This window comes from Hakea prostrata, chromosome 10 (genome assembly GCF_041222555.1).
Source record: "Hakea prostrata isolate BN-2017 chromosome 10, UWA_Hpros_2, whole genome shotgun sequence".
Taxonomy (NCBI): domain Eukaryota; kingdom Viridiplantae; phylum Streptophyta; class Magnoliopsida; order Proteales; family Proteaceae; genus Hakea; species Hakea prostrata.
In genome coordinates this window covers 4,326,294-4,346,159 of record NC_142609.1, presented here as the reverse complement: position 1 = coordinate 4,346,159, position 19,866 = coordinate 4,326,294, and the positions used below count along the sequence as shown (strand labels likewise).

Genomic DNA, 19,866 nt, shown 5'->3' with positions numbered 1-19,866 from the left:
ACTGAGATCTTATATACTGTGAAAGAGATCAGTCCCATCTCCTTTGTTGGTTGGTAAAAATAATTTATCATCATATCAAATGGTCCTAGACCTTTCGTAATCGTCCCTGTAAGAGATTTTCTGCATTCTTGAGAACCATCACTTGAAATACAGGATTATTGGGGCTTAATGACAACAAATTTAATGAAATTGACCCTCGGCTGCTAGCCTTCAAAAAAAACCCCGGGGAGGAGGGGTTGTCAGGTAAGGGTGTGATGCAAAGAAAGCCATAGGAGTAGCCGGGGCTGGAGAGAAGAAGGGATGAATGATTTCACAAGAATGACTTCCATTTGACATCAGCAAAACAATTGAAGGTTAAAAGAAAGTTATATTGAAGTGTCCTGCAAAATTAGTATACCCTAAACAACTACTAAAGAATTAAAGATGCAACATGGAAGATACCCCAGGTAAAATGGCCAAAAGCATTGCCCAAGGGCCTTCTATTTCTATCATCAATTGGACGACTCATCAAGAATATACAACTCCCGTTGGGCTATAAGTCACTATACAAAGGCGATGACAAGGTTCGGAGAAAGCTCCAAGGTCCACTGCCAGTTCCAATCCTGCAAAGGAAGACAGAGAAGTACAAAGAAATTAGTAAAATTACTATTTTGAAGTCCCATAAATAACTGCTATCATGCCTTCTATTTATGCTGCAGGGGTTCTAAAGTCAAGTTTATGAATCATTTCTCAATTTATGCTACCATGTATTTTAACACAAGGATATGCATTTAGTATTTACAACATAATACAGTTCATGCCCTGATGGAAAAGTTTGCACCGAGCTCAAACCCACTCCTCCAATCCTTGCTAGCTCACTCCTCAGTCCAGACCAATCCCAAGAAGAAGAGGAAGAAACCACTAAGTGTGGAAAAGAAGGCAAGATCGGTTTTACATTTCATTACCGAATGCAAAAGAAATGTAAAAGCTTATCAGAAGAGAGGAAAATAGCAGAAGGTGCAGGGATGCAGCAAGGAGGGTGGGGGTGCAGGTTGAATTTCTTCTCTTGCTGAGCACTGTCTTCTAATCCCATCCATTAACCAAGACAAAAATAAATAATTATATTATAATCTTTAGGACAAGTGCATTGGGCCTATTAGTTAACTTACCTCCCAAGGCCAGCAAGTGTGCGAAGACTCATATAGGTTATCAAAGCTACCCAAATTCCAACAAACCCATGGCTAGCAGAGAGAACTAAAACCAACAAGATGCTCACAATGGCTACAAGAACCTGAAGAAAAAGAACTCCAAAGTGAATATTTCATCAGAATGATCACCTATAGAAGAAAATGAATAACTCCAATATTTAATTCCAAAATTTTGTTAGTAAGGGCAGCTAGACTTGCCATGGAGTAAGCAGCATATGTAAAATCAGATGCCCCAAAGTTGACACCATCAAAAACAAAAGCCAAGGCATTAAGTGGCTGAGAAGCTGCTACAAACTGATGGGAGAAGAGAAAATGTTAGTTCCACAGTTAATCTGGAATGGCATAAAATAAGACATAATATTTTAAAAAAAATTATACCAACCGGGATGCCTATGCTTATGAGGTGAATAACATTAATGTCCTTGGAGAATAACCGTGAAGCAAATTGCAAGCCAACTCCAAGGAAAACAGAGAGCACCAATCCCAGAACAAAACTCAACTGCAAAACAGGTCCGTTAACCATTTTACAGAAAGTCCTAATGAAGAACAATCAAGATACTTGGGCCGAAAGATGTACCTGCAATACCCTGGACGCTGTGGCAGTTGCCTTGCCATAATCATTTTCAGCAAATGCGGTAGCAATAATTGCCTGATAGAACCTAAGATCATTTAGTAAACTTATCTAGCTACAGAAATTAATATAAGATGTCCACCTAAACCCTTTCCAGTTTAGTACTTCCATACAAATCAGAATTCTAAGAAACATATGGTAGTCTGAGATGGCTGTTCAAGGAAGTAGTTACTCGTGAGAAGCATATAAACAACTAAACGGATGGATAAATACCCCCAAGGAGTTAGCTCAGTTGTCAAGGCCCAATACCTCACAATTTAGGGGTCTCAATTCAACTCTCCTAGGGGATTGCCTATTCCCAAACTATGACCACAAAAGGTTAAAAGGTTAAGCCAAAAAGTGATAATACTGAGAATAGTTTGTTTGGGAATAACCATATATTGACTAGGTTTGAGACTTTGAACGACTTATCCACTTTGACCTCTTTACTAGTAGCTCAATCCTTTGAAATTGATAACTAAACATGGTATTAGAGTTGGCACAAACAATACAATGACTGTGTACATCAACATGAACACCCCAGTACTTGGAGTAATACATCCCATGTATGCAGCCATCCAAGAGGAGCACCACAAAAGGGAGAGTGTTTTTTTTTTTTTTTTTTTTTCTGTGGGGGGGGGGGGGGGGGAGAGAATCCCACATAGAATAAAGCTTAGGTCCCTGGATAACTTCATACACTGGTTGGACCCCTCCACCTGATAGCTTGAGTTGCTGGCAAGAGAACTAGAAGCCAAGATGGAATTTGGGTCAGAAATTTAGGTGCAATTGAGTTCTTCCCTCTAACTTATTGCAAGCAAGAAATGACAACTTAGTTATTTTCAAAGAATCTCCAGTTTAATGTAGTCCCAACCCCGTAATTACCCATAACTTTATTTCAAGTTGATTACCATCTTCCATCATGTAAAACAATGAAATAAAAGACCTGGGATGGTCCTAATGTGTAGATGTAAATCCCCACAAGTGAAATGGCCCCAAAGAGGTCTATTTTATATTTTGACCAAAGCACTCGAATTCAAAATATATATGTTACCTGTCCAGCAACAGCCAACCCATCAGCAAGAAGAGATGTTGCCAACCAAACCTGCAAGCAGACTTGGAATGCAGCCATTGGTGTTGTTCCCAACCGTGCAGCCATTGATGCTGCCAGGGTCACACAGAATGTCACAGCTACCACCCTCACTAACAATAAAGAACCTGACTCCAAGGACCAACATAGAAAATATAACATCAAGGATTGAAACTGAAGTGTCCAAAGTAGAAAGTTAAAAGAAATTCAATGATATTAACTGATGCAACAGCCCAAATTCTTGCGAATTAAAGAAACAGCATCATGAAGATTCAAGATCTCTCAATTGAATGAAAGACAATTATTTACGTGAAATTCCATCAACTGTCAAATTAATAAGGATAATCTTTAAAGAAACACCTCACTACTCTGAGACCTACCTTCAGTCAGAACTTACACATGTGGTCAATTTTCTATTTAGGAAGGCTATGGGAGCTAAAATATGTGGTTCTCATAAATCAGACACCAAATCCCATCTAGAACTACATGATTACTTTCCCTACAAAAAGGGCAAAAAAAAAAAAACTTTTGGGTGTTTGAGGAGGGGGAGGGGATTGGGGGACTGAGAGAGAGAGAGGTGAAAATATTTTAGTTCTTCAAGACCGCTCACACAGAGCTGATTGGAAGCAAGAATCCATGTAGCTGAGCCCATTTAGTTGGGATATGGCTGCTTGTTGTCCATATAAGAAATTAATGAGAGAAGGGAAAAGAAAGGGAAACAAACTTAAAAATGGGAGAGCAGGGACAGCAGGCTACATCCTCACAAGACAATATTCTCCTGTACAGTAACCTAGGCAAAATACAAGTTGCAAAGCTAAATCACCATACTATAGTCAGTATGCATCTGTTTTTGAGCCAGTTAAACTGCTAATCCATGAAATCACTAGAAAAATATGAAACCTAGATTGTAATCTTCAGGGGGAAAAAAAGAAAAAGACCCAGAAGAAATCTCACCGGTACTGAATTTAAACCTCACCATTTTTAAGAAATCTGCCGAGTTGTAAGTCTTTGAGACTTGGCGACACGATGTCAACTTTCTTGATCATTGCCCATAACAGTATTAATGAAATTAGGTACCTAAATGACAACATATGATGTGAGACACTATAATCAATTACTAAAAAGAGAATACCACCAGCTGCATAAAAGAAAATACAGAAACACTGAACTCTTATGAAAATCAGTCATATAAAACTTACTGAGAAATAACGTGGGCAATAGCTGCACCACTGACACCCAAACGGAAAACAAACATGAGTATTGGATCTAATATGATATTTGCTACATCTCCAGCCACTGCATTGAATAGGAAACTGTATGAGTGATTACATACAGTTTATTTGAAACTCAAATCATTTTTTTTATTCATGCATGTAAGTAGCACTAATCACTGTACTGGTTAGTAAGATAGAGTACATAATGTGTTTCAGATTTTCACTTAAGAGAATGATAATATTTGCATTGAAAAAGATAACAGTGACATATGCTCACCAGTAGCATATAAAGGAGTTTTTGTATCTTTAAGTCCTCGAAAAACCCCTTGCATCGCAAGTGAGAGAAGAACTGCTGGAGCACCCAATGACCTCAACGTCAAGTATTGTCGTGATGGATTCATCATAGGGGAATCCTATATGCATTAAGAAGGCTTGTTATTCATCATTATATTTAGCAAAAGATGTGCTGATATATTAAATGCAGGGAAACAGAAAATAAATTATCTTCCCTTTTTTTTAAATGAATCCCAGGTCTAAGTAGTTAAAGTATACCCCAGCCATAAAAACTATATCACGGATAACATCGTTTATCATCTTTATATCATGGAAGGGGAACCAAACAAATTGGAAGGAAAAATGGAATCACTGTGAATATGATATGATAGAATATGCCAGTAAATGATACCAAACCTACCCTACATGTGCCCGGGGGGGGGACCCCAAAAACAATTCTTCCTTTACATGAACAGAAATGTGCTTCCAAGGATGGTTTCCAATCCCACACGTTTAGTGGATTTACTTGGATAAGCAGATTACCCATATAAATCTAAAAGTCAAATGCCAATAACTTCTCTAATCATCACAGTAATAGTATTGGATAGGTAGCCGTCTTGAGTGATCCAAACTCCATAGATAAAATAGACAGGCCAATTCACTGTGGACATCAGGTTTTGTCAAAGGATCGAATTGATTTTGCCCCATTCTTTGACAGGCCAATACAGAACAATCAACTGGTGTTGAATGTGACCTCTAAGAATTATCATGCATCACAAACTTACCTCCCAGGAGCAGTTTTAGACTCTCTGTGTTTGTGAACCCACACAAAAGGGGACTCAGCACCCTCATGCTTAATTGCTGCTGAATCCATATCCATAGGTTTCACATATCCCAAAAACATAATCCCTCCATGCTGATTTTTATTAGCTTTTGCTCAATTATCAAAGATCAAATAGGTAGATATGCAGTGTGGTAGCACTAATGCATTTCCAAAGAAGCAAGAAATATCCAACATACTGGCAAATATAATTGCAAAACAAACAAAATATTTTGAATTGATAGACCAAAAAGGGCTACACTTACTGATTTCACCCCCATGAAATTTAAGAGAGGTTTTGATCCAAAAATTAGGAATATGGTTTGGACAAGGCCAAGAACCCCTCCAATGACCAATGCTGAAGATGCTGAGGGGATTTTCTTCTTCTCATGCTGAAATTTGGAGATGCCTGAATTTCCACCAGCAGTGCTTGTTTCAAAATCTAATAACGAAGATTACCACATAATTTCATCATGTTAATTTTTCCATGTGGTTATATAGGATTTCCCATGGGACACAACCAAAGTAAACTCTAGAGAAGTCCCAAGAAAATCTAAAAGTAAGTAGGAAAACTGAATTTTTTGGGCTACCATGAAAACACAAAATTAACCCACTGAACCGGCCCACATCAACTAATCCTTCAAAAAGCTAAAAGGGAAAAATAGAAAGCATACCAGATTTTGGAATCAACTCTCTCATTTCACCATTTGTAGCTAATTGTGTTTCCAAGTTTTCATATTCCTGGTCATCAGTGATCACTCTTCCAGCAGCTTCTTCCTCTGCAACAAAAGAAGTTGTGACACTGACAAGCGGGAATATTGCAATCCTCGATACTTGATTAAACAGCGCAATAGCCACTCCCACAGCAGCGAGCTCCACTGCACCTGTTATTGAAAGGTCATAATCGGCAATTGACTATAGATATTGACTAAAAGTTGATTGGTCAGGCAACTTTATGTAGAGCTGAAGTATAAAGCATAGTACATAATTTGAACAAAAATATTTTGGAATGAAATGCATATAATTCGAGTATCTTCAATGTTTCATTATTCCACTCGAGTATCTTCAATGTTTCATTATTCCACCAAAGGAGACCATATTTTTGGAGGCCATTTCAGTGGTATATTTTGATCATTACGGTCAAGAACCTGAACTATTGAACCTTGCTGAATATGAGTAACAATTAAATGTACCAGCAAGCAATAAAGTTGAGTATCATGTTAAGACGCATTCCTTCTTGAGATACGCACTACTAGAAGAAGAAGAAGAAGGGGAAAAAAACAACTTTTGTGAGATTTGTAACAGTGGTGAAGATTAGAGACTGTTTGTATCCTGCAGCATCCTTTTGATGGAGATTCTAGCAGAAACTTTAAGTTGATCTAATGCTTCATCCAATCATCATTCTCAGACCATATTCTTGAGTGTTATTCCCTTCACAGTGTCTCCCCGATATTGATTTCAAGCCCCAACAATTGGTTGAATAGTATTTTGGTTGCAAGTTTTCAATTCAGAGAAATGTCTTGACTCGCAAACCAACCATCATCAAAGGCCGACATAACTCCGTTCATTCAATAGCAACTTCAACCCTGTCCCATAAGCTAATCCACTCCTGCTGGTTCATCAGTTTCTACTTTAAGGGTGTGGGTAACTGCAATTCTGGCCATGAATTTACTATGAATTTAAGATATGTCACTGCTACTGTTCAGTGGGCCTTCTGTAATTAGTTTGTTTGAGCAAGTCTAATTCAATACCTCAATTCTTATTGACTGTTAAGAGTTACAGTGGTTCTACTTTCTGGAAATTGGAGCCTGAGGTACTGTTGTTGGTTCTAAAGGATCCTACTACATTATCGCAGAATTAATTAATATATAAGCAGGCAGACAAGGATGTGTGAGAGAAACAGAATGAGATAATGAATTGGTCAATTAGTGACAAAAACAAAATAGTAAAGACATACAAGTTGGCCGACATTTTGCAAGCATAATTAGTATTCACAAGCTCAATAGAAACATAAATTAAGCACTTGCCTATTTGGCCAATGAATGCCGTGTCAATTAGGGAAGCAATGGGGTCTGCTGTCAAAGCCATGGCTGCAGGAACTGCGATTCGGGCAATCTCCATGCCAAGCTCATCCTTCTTTAGCACATTCCTGACCATTGAAGGATCGAATCAATCATCAGCAACTACAACTTCAACCTTGTTTTTATTTCCTAAACGTTTTGGTTCTCTCTTAACACCCCCCCCCCCTTTTTTTTTTTCTTTTTCTTTTGTCCTCTCTTTTTATTAGTAATGGCAGATAACAAGGAAAGAATTCTGCAACAAGGAACCCAATGAAATAATACCTTATATCCTTGAAGAGAACAGAAATTGGCGCCTTTCTTTTTTCACCTAACAGGATGCCATCGGCATCCCGTTCCATCATTGGATGGAACAAATCTTCGTAATCTGCAGAAGATAATCTGAACATGTGAGCCTCCCAGAAGCAATAAACAGAATAGGATTAAGAATCCCACAGGCCCCCAAAGTTGTCAATGGGAAGATGAATTTTGATACCCAAACTTTTATTTATTTTTTTCTTGAAAATGGTGAGGTAGGACTTTTCGAAGTGAAGGGGTTTGGGTGTACGAAACCAGCTAGAACCAAATGAAATCAAGACCCAGAACGGGGAATATAACCATGAACACAAAAAAGAAGCTTGTAAGAAGAAAACTTTTCAGGGCCTGAAACCAGACCTCTAATAACAGAACCGTATCTAACTTTCAACAAAAAAGTTGAGGTTGAAGAAACCCACTTACCCATCCGAGCAGTTAGCTAGAAGTTATACTTCAGAGTTTGACAAATCAAAATCAAACCTTAGGCTGTCCAAGACATTATAACCGCTCAAAATCAACAAGAAAAACCTCACAAACGGACAGAAATAGAAAGAGATTCCCAGGAGAGCCTTTAACTTCCTTCCAAGAAAACTGAGAGAAAGAAACGAAGAAAGGGTCAAGGCTTGAAGGTATAAGTCTCTCACAAAGTCACTATCGAACGCGCACACACGTGTGAAAACAAAGAAGAACCCGTGAGTAACCGTTTGAGAAGAAAGAGACGTAAGCGTTCTGGTCCTTAAGTGTAAATTCCTACGTTGAAACCTGCAAGTAACAACTAACAACACCCATAACTGAATTATCGGAAGCGTTAACCATGAAAGCCTGGAACATTGTTCTGTTTGCTTAACAACTAAGAATTAGAAGAAAAATACTAATAATAATAATAAAATAAAAAATCGCTGTAGATACACCTGTACAAGATGGTTTCTGCCCAGATGAACCAATAAGTTGCTAATCACCCAAGCATAAAGAATCAGAAACTTTTAAACTTCAAACTAAAGGAAACATTAGAAACAATTAATCTTGTACTCTTACCAACAAGAAAAATAATAATCCTCGTACAGATTTAGCCAGTTGGATGAAGTTGACTTGGTTTATTATTATTTTTTTCGCATTTCCTGAGCAGGATTTGATATTCTGTGTATCTTTTGTTAAAGAAGATCGAAGGAGAAGTGGGTTTTTTCTTTTTTTTTTTTTCTCATTTTATGAATCAACCAGTCTTAAAAAAGAGTTGGATACAGGAGTCAAGATCCCACAGACAACAAGAATAAACCTGATAGAAGAGATGGGGATTAATTCAAGCCTTGAAGAGACAACAAAACAAATGACTTCTTAAATCATGTTCAAAGATCTAGATTTAGAAGATCATCTAATGTTATTCATTATAAATAATCTCCAGGACCCAAACCCAATCTCACACAAAACCATAGAAATGTGAAGACCTGGGTCAAATGGAAAAGATAGCTTTCTCTAAAGGAGCAAGCAAAGGGGCAAATAAAAACCAAATGATCGAAGTTTTCTGAACCATTCCGACAAATATAGTTAAGGATACAGCAACCAATGAGAATGATCAGCAAAAAGACCCAGGTTAAGGACGCTTTAAAAAAAAAGAGGATTGGCGAAGAATGTAACTTTGATACTAGACAAAGAAAAATCAAGAACTAAGATTAGATGAGCAAAAGAAAATATCCCAAACTAATTTTTAGACGGAAAAGGGAGGAGAATTGGGTTGACAAAATGGAAAACTTTAATAGGTATTTGATTTCAGTTCTTAACTTCCCCAAACTCTGAGATTCTTCAACCTGAGCTACAAACTTTAATGGGTTACTAAAAGAGAAAAACTACAAATTGCAATGGTTTCATAACCTCAATGAATTTGCCAATTTGATCATAGACACGAAATGTAAAATTTGGCAAGGCCCACTGGCCTAGAACGTTTTCTTACCAAACTAATTTGTATTCTATCAATTTTAACTTGTTGTGTCAATACCAAGAAATCATTTTGTGATCCTTCCATTTGATCAGCAAGTTGGCTTGGCAGGTCAGGAAAGATGCATTTTTCATTTCAGGTTACTTGTATGAAGCGACTATGTTGATGACACAGTGTGATCAAACGTCACAAAGTATTTAAAGGAAATTAATGCTTGTAGGCAAGTTTTAAAGTATCTCACAATACCATACGATAATTGCCGATGCGTATCCATATTTGACCCAACCGATACGATATATCTCGATACGTCTCTCCATTGAATTACATTAAAATACATTAACTAAAGCGATACAATACTCGAAACAATATGATACGTCTCTTAAAATCACTTGACCGATACAATACTTGATACCGATACTTTAAACCTTACTTATAGGTGTGATCAAAATATCAAAATCTGAAAAGTGGATGGCTTCCGTCTTTCTCCAACTCTTAAGCTATAACTTTTTAATTTCTATGAGAAAAACAAGATTTTGATTTGTTTAGAACTTAATCGATCATTATATCAAACAATCTATACGCAAAGAAAACCATGTGTATAAGACAAGATTTACACGGTTTGCATCTAAAAAGGAAATGATATATTTATAGTTCAATTGGAGAGGTGGATGTGCTTCTGATGCACTGACGGCAACTTCCCACGTAGAGGCAATAAGACCAAGAAGGTCTTCGATCAAACCTCCATCTTTTCACACTTTTTCATCTCATAAGTCTATGGACCCCAGTACTTATGACTATTTAATGGTTGCTTTAAAAGAATAATTGAAGAAAAAAAAAACTCTTACCGACCTAATTATATTCTACAATTCTTAAACAAAAAGAAAAATTATAGTTAACGAGAAGAATATTAAGAAATGAACATGAAAGAGAAATGTCTCATGGCCATAGAAGGATATGCTTAACCAAGGTTTAAAGTATTCCATGATAGTATGATACCATACGATTCTAGTCAATACGTATTCATATTTGACCAAACCAATACGATACATCTCTCTATTAAATTACACTAAAAATACATTAGTCAGAGCAATACAACACTCGATACAAAACGGCACATCTCTTAAAATCACCTGATCGACACGATACTCAATACCCAAACGTTAAACCTTGTACCTAACCTTCAATATTTTTTATAATTTTTCAAATCAGACTCACCAAACTTTCTTTCTTCAAACTTTTGGCCTAACTAGTCATAGCCACAAAAAATCAACCCTATTTGTCTTACCTAAAAAAACTTTCTTTCTAGTTTTTATATGTTGCTAAAGTTTTTACCATACATGATTGCAGTTCTTCATTTATAACATAGCGAAAAAATGTTCCAACAAGAATTAAAAATGTCTAATACTTTTTTTGAAAGTGAAATCGAAATTTTCTTTTGGTGGGTTCTTCCCTTTTTGTGGCTCTAGTTATCCAATGAGAGATTCCTTTCAAAAAAAAAAAAAAGGGAAAAAACAACTTTTCACACTAGAAAGCACAAATGCTAAATACATTAATAAATACACTATCAATGAAGTCATTTAAATGCTCCCATTTATATAAAACATTTTATGTTTTAGTGGTTTGCCTTTTACCTGGAGTTATTTAATTTGTGAGAGAATCCCTACAATTTATTCCCATAATATTAAGAAGAGCAAATTGTACTGGCACCCCAAAATGAAAACTATAAAGCACTGACACCCCACTTTATGTTTAAAAAACACAGACACCCCAATTCAATAAACACACTAGTCCATTCTGTTAATGAAATTGTTAACCCACTGTTAATTTTCTTTTAATTCCAAAAATGCCCCTAAACCGAGGGAATAAATTAAAAATCAAACCCCGGTTCCCAATCCATCCTCCCGCGGCGCCGTTGTCGCGATCCGCCCTCTTTGGCTCCGCTCGTTCCTTCCTGTCCGGTTCGCCGCTCTACCTCTCCTCTACCTCTCCGTGCGTGTGCGGCTTCCTCCTCGTTCCCATCTTGTCTCGGTTCTGGTTCCCGTCTTCCCGTGTTCTCTTTGTTCCCGGCTTTTGTCTCTCGCCTTCTCTGGGTCGATCCCTGTTGTGCTTGCTGGTCCCACAACCATCTTCGATTCTCTCCATGGTGGGTTGTTTTGGTTTTCTTCCGCATCCCGCCTCTGTTTCGTTTCGATCTTTTCTGTTCCACCTCTTTGGTTCGGGATGCCGCTTCTTTGTTGGTCTTCTTTGTTGTCGGCCGGTCTTCGATCTCTGTGTTGCCGCGTCGTGGGGTTTTTGGGCTTTGTTGGCCCTAATGGTGGCCCTTTTGGTTTTTTGTGAGCATGGTGGGTTCTTCGATCATGTTACTACTCCATTGTGATGGCCGCTTCCTGGTCGGTTTGATAGTTTGGGGTTCGTGTGCCACTCTGTGTCTCCTTGGTCGCGGCTTTGGATTTTATCCTTTTCTTTTCTTACGATGTATTTCGTGTGTGTGCCCCGGTCCAACTCCGAGCTCGGTTTGAGCATTCTTCATACTTGCAACCATGAGTGTTCAACCTCTCCTCCAACTTCCTCTCCGTGGGGGCGTTTGACAACTAGTGGGGTATTCCGTTGCCTGGCCCGTTGTTGTTTTCTCAGATCCTCTGCTTTTTCTTCCATCTTTATCCCCGCGGTCCTGCCGTGGAGGCGATATGAGTCACCATTGTGTTTTGGGGGTTTTGTTTGTTGCGGGTGTTGCCGCGTGGCTTCCCTTGAACATAAGCAAGGTGTGCAGGAGCGGTTGACGGTTGTGCGCGGTTTTTTTGTTTGTATGAGTAAGTTTCTTGATAGTCAGGGTATAATGTCTTTGTAATATATAACTAACCATTCTACGGAATGGACCTATGTGTTTTTTAAACATAAAGTGGGGTGTCAGTGCTTTAACGCCTCCATTTAGGGGTGCCTGTGCAATTTGCTCTATTAAGAATAAGTACAAATTTTAATAATTATACTATCTTTTATGGAATCCTCTTAGTTTTTTTTTTTTTTTCCCCCTTCATAGATCATCAAATTTATAAAGAAGAAAATTTAAAAAAAATATTCTTCCCTCAACCAAGTCCTAAGATTAGTGTTTTTGTTAAAATTAATTACTATATTTTCAAAATTGAATATAACATGTACTTAAGATCTATAAAAAAAAAATTATTTGATAAGAAAACATATTATGATACGCATGAGTGTTAGATTATTCTTCCATAAACTTCATCATGTAATGGCTTAAAAAAACAAATTTCATGATATAAAGGGTAAAGTTTTGATATCATTTTAGATTTGGTAATTATGCCAATCTGGTTGGATTTGATATTATTCATATATATGTACGATTTCGCGTGAAAATTTTTACGTAAGGTTTATATGAATAGTTTCAAAAGCTGATTTAGGCATTGAATCTTGAAAGAGAAAAAAATAAAATAAATGCAACTTAGGCAATACTTTATTTATACAATAAGGTGCGATAGAAAAAGATACAAAAACTAAATAAAATACTATATGCTTTAATATAGCTTCAAGCATCTATTTAAACTTACTATATGCTTTAATATAGGGGTAATATGAATTGTCTTTTTCAAAAGAACAAAATAGAAATGGATAGATGAACTAAATGGTGTGTAGCAGAAATCACTAAAATATTGAAAGAATTAGCAAAACTAAAGAATTATACCTACCGTGAAGCGTAATTGCTTCAGTCATGATTGTCAAGCGAAATTTCAGACTGTTGGATCCAAAATCGGTTGATATTGAAATCTCAACAAGATCTCGATCCATTCAAAACTGAAGTATGACCCACCGTAAAGTAAGTCCAATGTCCTCACTTTTGACTATATGACTTTTAGATTCCTCCAAGGTCAAAGTGTTGGATCCCTATTTTAATGCCTAAGCTTCTTTTTATTGTAAACTTTGCATCTAAATCTTTAGGCCCATTCCATACTCTTTTCAAATTGCAAAAAAAAAAAAAAAAAAATTTATATATATACTTAGATTATATGCATTGATTGACTTCAAAAACCCTTAAATTTATTATTGACTTTTAATAAATAAAAAAATTTAAAGAAATTAATGGTTGAAAAAAGAAAATTTTAAACCAAAAAAAAAAAAAAAAGAAACCATTCTTTCGTCAAAGAAAATCTTATGCAAATACCAAACAAAAAGTGACCTAGTGCCATTTCAGTCCAACTAGTTTTTATTTTTTTATCAAGAGGGAAAAAAAAAGATACCATACGACCTCAACATTTTCATCTTGTTTACATCGAATATATCTTTATGATTTATTTAATTACACAATTAATATAGTTTAACATCTACAAAAGAAACCCTGCTTTCAAATAAACTAGAACCTTCAATTTAACATCAATTTGAAAAGAATATGAACAAAACGAGATCCTTATACCCCAAAATCTAATCCCTTATTCCTCTATATTATCTCCACAATTAATGATTATTTTTTTTTGGCAAGAAGAGTTAGTAGCTTTTGGCATCCTATGCTTAAGATATATATGCTTTTAAGATAGATTGATAAATTAAAAAGAATAGATACCATTTAATCCAAGGGGTTGGCTCAATTGACAAATATCAATACATCATAGTATGAGATTAAAAATCCGAATCTCTTAGAGGTGAGACATAGCCCCATGAGTCTGGATCCCTTTTCGTAACAGGTAAAGTTCTATATTCTCGTTACACTTCTCAATACACATTAGAAGTGAGATTTACTAGAAACTCACATTTGATTTTTCTTGTCAGAATTCAAAAGTGAATCACTCTTCTAATGTGTGATGGAAAGATAGGAGGGGAGCACAAACGTCTACCCTGATGGGCAAAAGATCCAACTCTAGCCCATAGATGCCACTAGAGTTCAATACATGCCAAACACTCAAAGGATCTGAATTACCTCCCCATTTACTTCCTAACACTTATTCACTACAAATTCGAATGGGATCCACATCTAAATATAATATAATAAAATAAAATTTTAAAATAAGATCTCTAATGGGTCCCCAAATTTATGGTGAAAGAAACGATGGGAGAGCACATACAGCTGCCCCGACAAGGAGGTGATCCCAACTCACAGTCACATGCTGACGCCCACCCCAAGCGTGTATAACACATGGACCACACCTCCAACCTACACATCGACATACGCTCACAGAACCACACACGCGCTCCACAAGCACCAAAGACACTACACATGCACCCACCTACATCATACATGTGCGTTCACACACATGCTTACATATTATCCATGCGCGCGCGCGCGAACGCACACACCCCATACAGAGGCACACGCTGGGCACAGAGAGAGAGAGAGAGAGAGAGAGAAATGATGAACACACCACCAGTGTATGCTAAGCTGGTAGTCACAGTATCAACGCAATATCTATTTGCAGGAAGCATTGAACCCTTGGATCAATTCAAAGAAAGTTTTTCCAGAAATGCCTAGCTCTTAAGAACTAGTTTTCAATCTCTTGGAGTGTTTGAGATGTCAGGCTCTATCGCCTGTCATATACTACCACACAACAATGTAAAGAGAGGAACCAAACTGAAATAAATCCAGGAAATCAAAAACCTCACCTCAAAGAGCAACAGAAAAACTACACCAGTTGAGTAGGGGCAAGTTGCAGAACCTGTCCATGCGAATTAAAATACATGCTTTAGGACTAAATTATGCACTAATTCCATCTAGATGAAGAGATTAATTAGCTTCCTCTGAGCTTACTAAGACCTGCAAGACCGAGAAGAAAGGAAGTGTCATACCCTGAGATTCACAATTAAAGCATCAGAACTTCTATCACCAAAGTCCTCTCCAAAATATAGACTGATTACAGTGATGCTAATGACTTTATATAGAGTGTTTTGCCCAACCTCAGTCATTTCACCTACCATTTGTCAGTTCAAAGGAGGAAAGTTCTCCAGTTTTAGGGTCAACATGCCACTTGTACCCACTAATCCTTTTTCTAATTTAGAGTCTGTCCATCCCTTTCTCTCAATAAAAGAGGGTTTGGTACAAAATTAGTGGTTGTGTGGAACGATATGGTCCACGTAGGATTCCCAAATGTAATATTCCCCCATCAGCAGGATAATAAATAAGATTTCTGAAGGAAGAAACCTTGAACTACAGTAACCCCACTAGCATGAGACACTCAGATGCCCATAATATTGTAGAAAACTGCATTTCCACTCTTATATGAGTGAGCTCAGTATTTGCTAAGGATGAATATTTAAAACTCAAGTGGATTCTATTTTAATTAAAGGAAACACTGGAACAGCACCCAAATGCATCCAATGGAGGTAGAAGAGTCACAGCCTTCACCAATCATTAGTTGTTGGGATGAATTCTTGAACAACATAAAGTTCTACACAGAACTCCTCATAGAATGCAAAATAGCCTTAGCACATATTTAGACAAGAGAAACAATCCAAAGTAGATCGTGTATGCAGTTCTAGTCTAAAGCATGCAATCCTCATAGTCTATCTAATATTCACCTTTAAGAAAAAGGTTGGGGAAATTTAAAGAAAGGAAGTTCAAAATGGAGGAGACTCATACCATAAGAAGCAGAGTAATCGCCATGTTAACCTCATTCTTGATCATTCATCCCATCTTCTCTGACCTTTCCCTTGCAAGTTTTGGGGCATCAGGACTCCTCTTCACTGTAGGTGGACAAATCAAATACAAAAGCAACAGGACAACAATCAAATACACCAGAACTAGAACTCTTGCAGCATGGCCCAATTTGTCCAGCCTAGGGTCTCTTTGATCATGTTAAGCATGAGATTTGCACTCGACCAGTGAAAAACATTGATAAGGAGATCACCAATGTCTGAAAGCAAGTAAGCATCAACCAAGACGCTGACTTCCTTTCGATCCCATTGCCAGCATTACTACCACAAGCAAGTTCCTAACATTCAATATTTACAAAGATGCCGTCCATCATCACCCAGGAGCTCCATAGCTTATGTGGTCTTCAGTTGTTTGATTGAGTCTTGGGCTAGAGAACAAGAACCACGGTAGGCAGGTGATTAGAGATGCAGGTGACCGTAAAATGATAAGAATCTCAAGCTTGAACTCTAAACAGGCAAATCAAACTCCAAGCTTTTCTTGTTGGCCAACTTTATTTGAAACCTTTGGGAAAAGTACAACCTAAATTATGTACAAGGATTAGGTAACAAATAAAGAGAGAGTGGGTTTTCTTTTTTCTTTGTTTTGGGGGGAGGGGGGGGGGGGGGGAGACTCAGGAAAACTAAAAAAAATACATTGGTTCCTTTCAGCGCATGATGCAAGAGCATCTGCAACACAAGAACAATAACTTCCTCCCATTTATAGAGATGGAGTTATGCCTGGTGGATTATATGGAAACTTACCAGTAGTCTCCACAAGAACATGAACCGTTTTCAAAGCAATGAAAGCGAGTTCGATCCCTGACTACTATAACCCTTTTTAAGATTCTTGAAACCATTTTCATCCAGCCATGGCAGTCATCACAAGTCCGAAGATTCTTTGATACACGAATTTCTGTTCCAGGGCTTGTTTTTAGAATCCCATAAGCTGTCGCAAGTTTCTCACTGTGCAAACTAAGATTCCCTTCCTTTTCCTCCTCTGAAACATCCATCAAAACCAAATCCCTCATAGGAACAAACCCTTCCATCTTGATCCGCTGGTTCAATCTTCCCAACACCTCAAGTATCGCGTTCAATTCATTATGTGATCCATCAGCAGCCTTAAACTGGTGAACAACACCTCCAATCTCAATCCAACTCAATCCACGGTTTTTTCTAACTCCCATCTTCTTCATCACATCTCTCACCCTCTCTGCATTATCCCATCTCTTTGAAGCTGAGTATATGTTTGAGAGCAACACAAAATCTCCACTATTGAGATTTACAAGATGTTCTATTGCAACCTCACCCAACTTTGTATTACTATGAATTCGACAAGCACTGAGCAATGCCCTCCATGTTACCATGTCCGGCTTCATTGGCATTGCCTTTATGATTATGTATGCTTCTTCTAATAACCCTGCTCGACCCAGTAAGTCAACCATTGCTCCATAGTGCTCAAGCTCAGGTTCAATCGAGTAGCAATTTCTCATCAAATCAACCATTCGGCGCCCTTCTTCGACCAGACCACGGTGGCTACATGCTGTCAATATTCCAAGGAAGGTGATGGAGTCAGGTTTAACACCTTCACCTTCCATTTGAGAGAACAATTCCAATGCGTCTGAAGGAAGCCCATGAATTGCTAGCCCTGTTATCATTGCATTCCAAACAGATACATCTTTCCTTCGAACAGTATCAAAAATTTGCTTGGCAGTTTGTATTCTTCCACATTTTGAATACATGTCTATAAGGGCCGATGTCAGTATAGAATTGAGCTCAACTCCATGCTCGATCATTAACTGATGCACCCACTGGCCCTCACGGAGAGCTCCAGTTCGGGCACACCCAGAGAGAACAGATGAGAAAGTGAAGCCATCTGGCCTGAAATTCAACCCAAGCATCTGCCAAAACATTCTTAATGCCTCCTTTGGGCGGGCATTTCTAACACCACCAGCTATCATCAAGTTCCAAGAAACCGCATCCCTGTGTGACATTTTCTTGAATACCTTGTTCGCATTCTCGAATTCTCCACTCTTCATATAACCATCAATGATTAAATTTCCAAACAGGGGATCGGCACCCCATTCTGGAGCTTCACGAAGAACTTTACAGGCAATATCAATGCCATTACTGGCAATATAGGTTGTAATGAGAGAAGTTATCACAGATGGGTACAGCTGAAAACCAGTTTTTATGACTCTGGCATGTATACTGGTGGCAAATCTAAGATGCAATAAAATCTTACAGGCATCAAGGACAGAAGACAGTATGCGATGGTCAGTTTGGATTGTCCCAGATAATAGGATCGCTTTGTAGTCCAGAAGCGCCTTCTGAAGAGCACCCTTTTCAATGGACGCGCGGATAATGTAACTGTAATTAGCTGGTGATACTAGGGAAATCATCGTATATGCTTTCAGGCATTGCTTAAATTGTTTGTGAAAAAATCATTCAGAAAGTTTCTGAGAATGAAGAGACCTTAGTAAGCTCAGAAACAACAATCAAACAAGTAGGGATGCTTCCAAAAAATTCAGTACAACAGAGGTTATCTTTTTTATTTTTTTATTTTTTTATTTTTTTTTTTTTGTTTTTTTTTTATAGGGAGGATTTGGGATTTCATCCCTGGCGTGCATGTGAACCGGCAATCTTTCCACTGAGATGTGAGTTCTCAACCACTGCCCACCCGGCTCATCCATTGGCGTGTCCGAGAGTACCAGACTTGCTCACACCGAGTCGACGTGAAATTTGAATGTTGTGCATTTAATGTGCAACACCCGATCGTCCATCTCGCAGATGGTTGAAAGCGAGACGGATGGTCAAGATTGAAATCTTAGCCTCGACCGTTAGCAACATAGTGCTCAGCAAGAAAGTTGAATCCCCTGACACAAGCCACCCCGGGCCCACCTATATCAAGTTGGGTTATGAGAGGGAAAGTTGAGGTGGATTTGGATTTCCTCCACCCGAGTGCATGTGCACCCAACTCTCCCTTCTTAAATCCCACCTGCCACAAGTGACCTTAGAGGTGTACCATGCACTGTGCACTGGGATGTAGAAGATCTGAACACGCTTAACAGTTGCTATTTACTTGTTGAAGGTACTTGTAAACAATCCAACATTAAAAAATTGTTGTTTTTAAATTGCACACGTATCTTAAATCTAACCATGTGAATTTAAAATTTCCTCTTTATATTGATAGATGATCCAAAATTTAGTTTCTTGTGGTGATAGAGATTCATATTAAAATTGGGCAATTCGGATCAGAATGATACAAATCAGTTCTCTTTTTATTTATTTATTTATTATTATTACTTTTCTTTGAAACAGGGTGGGAATCAAATACTTATGTTTGGTCCCACATGCTTTCAAAGTGGGGGAGGGGAAGGTGTACATAGTCCAAAAATAAAGGAAAGCGGCCTTCTTTCGGGCCGAAAAGTGATGAGGCTAAGAGGTCCCACTTTTACTTTTGAACTCCTAGGAATGTCCCACGGAAAATCAATGCATACAACTATCAGGGAGATTTGAGATAGCTTGTATCGGTGGAGCTATACTCATCGGCGGTTGAACTTCTCCCTTGATATAGTTGATTAATTGCTTGCAATCCGTTTCAATAAGAATGGAATCATCACCACTTGCCCACCCCTAATAAGCCCGAACCGAAAGCGACTCTACCATTTTCGCGATTTATAATCCCCGGAAATGTGAAGCTCCAAGAGATTTACACATTTGTTCTCTAATAATTTTCCCCGCAC

General features: G+C 37.9%; 2 protein-coding genes across 7 annotated transcripts; both read right to left on the bottom strand.

Annotated features, from left to right (window-relative positions):
• Window positions 1-246: 246 nt before the first annotated feature.
• On the bottom strand, window positions 247-15,430 carry LOC149001598 (protein DETOXIFICATION 42-like). 6 transcript variants are annotated; one of them, XM_089137599.1, is made up of 16 exons: window positions 15,281-15,424; window positions 15,098-15,150; window positions 7,924-8,338; window positions 7,534-7,636; window positions 7,219-7,340; window positions 5,866-6,075; window positions 5,458-5,633; window positions 4,376-4,511; window positions 4,084-4,180; window positions 3,861-3,961; window positions 2,849-3,012; window positions 1,765-1,836; window positions 1,570-1,686; window positions 1,386-1,481; window positions 1,149-1,270; window positions 247-602 (listed from the first exon to the last, which is right to left on the bottom strand). In XM_089137599.1, the coding sequence occupies exons 3-16, from the start codon at window positions 7,988-7,990 to the stop codon at window positions 533-535; spliced, it is 1,653 nt and encodes a 550-aa protein (XP_088993725.1). In that variant the 5' UTR covers window positions 7,991-8,338; window positions 15,098-15,150; window positions 15,281-15,424; the 3' UTR covers window positions 247-532. The 6 variants fall into 6 exon arrangements, with proteins under 6 accessions (XP_088993725.1, XP_088993722.1, XP_088993720.1 ...); XM_089137594.1 differs by lacking the exons at window positions 247-602; window positions 1,149-1,270 and having other exon boundaries at window positions 1,302-1,481; window positions 7,924-8,154; window positions 8,234-8,338; window positions 15,281-15,427; XM_089137596.1 differs by lacking the exons at window positions 247-602; window positions 1,149-1,270 and having other exon boundaries at window positions 1,294-1,481; window positions 5,458-5,600; window positions 15,281-15,430.
• Window positions 15,431-16,754: 1,324 nt separating this feature from the next.
• On the bottom strand, window positions 16,755-18,601 carry LOC149001597 (Tetratricopeptide repeat (TPR)-like superfamily protein). Its single transcript, XM_089137593.1, has one exon. It carries the CDS (start codon window positions 18,520-18,522, stop codon window positions 16,882-16,884), a length of 1,641 nt encoding a protein of 546 aa, XP_088993719.1. The 5' UTR covers window positions 18,523-18,601; the 3' UTR covers window positions 16,755-16,881.
• Between the last annotated feature and the right edge of the window lie 1,265 nt (window positions 18,602-19,866).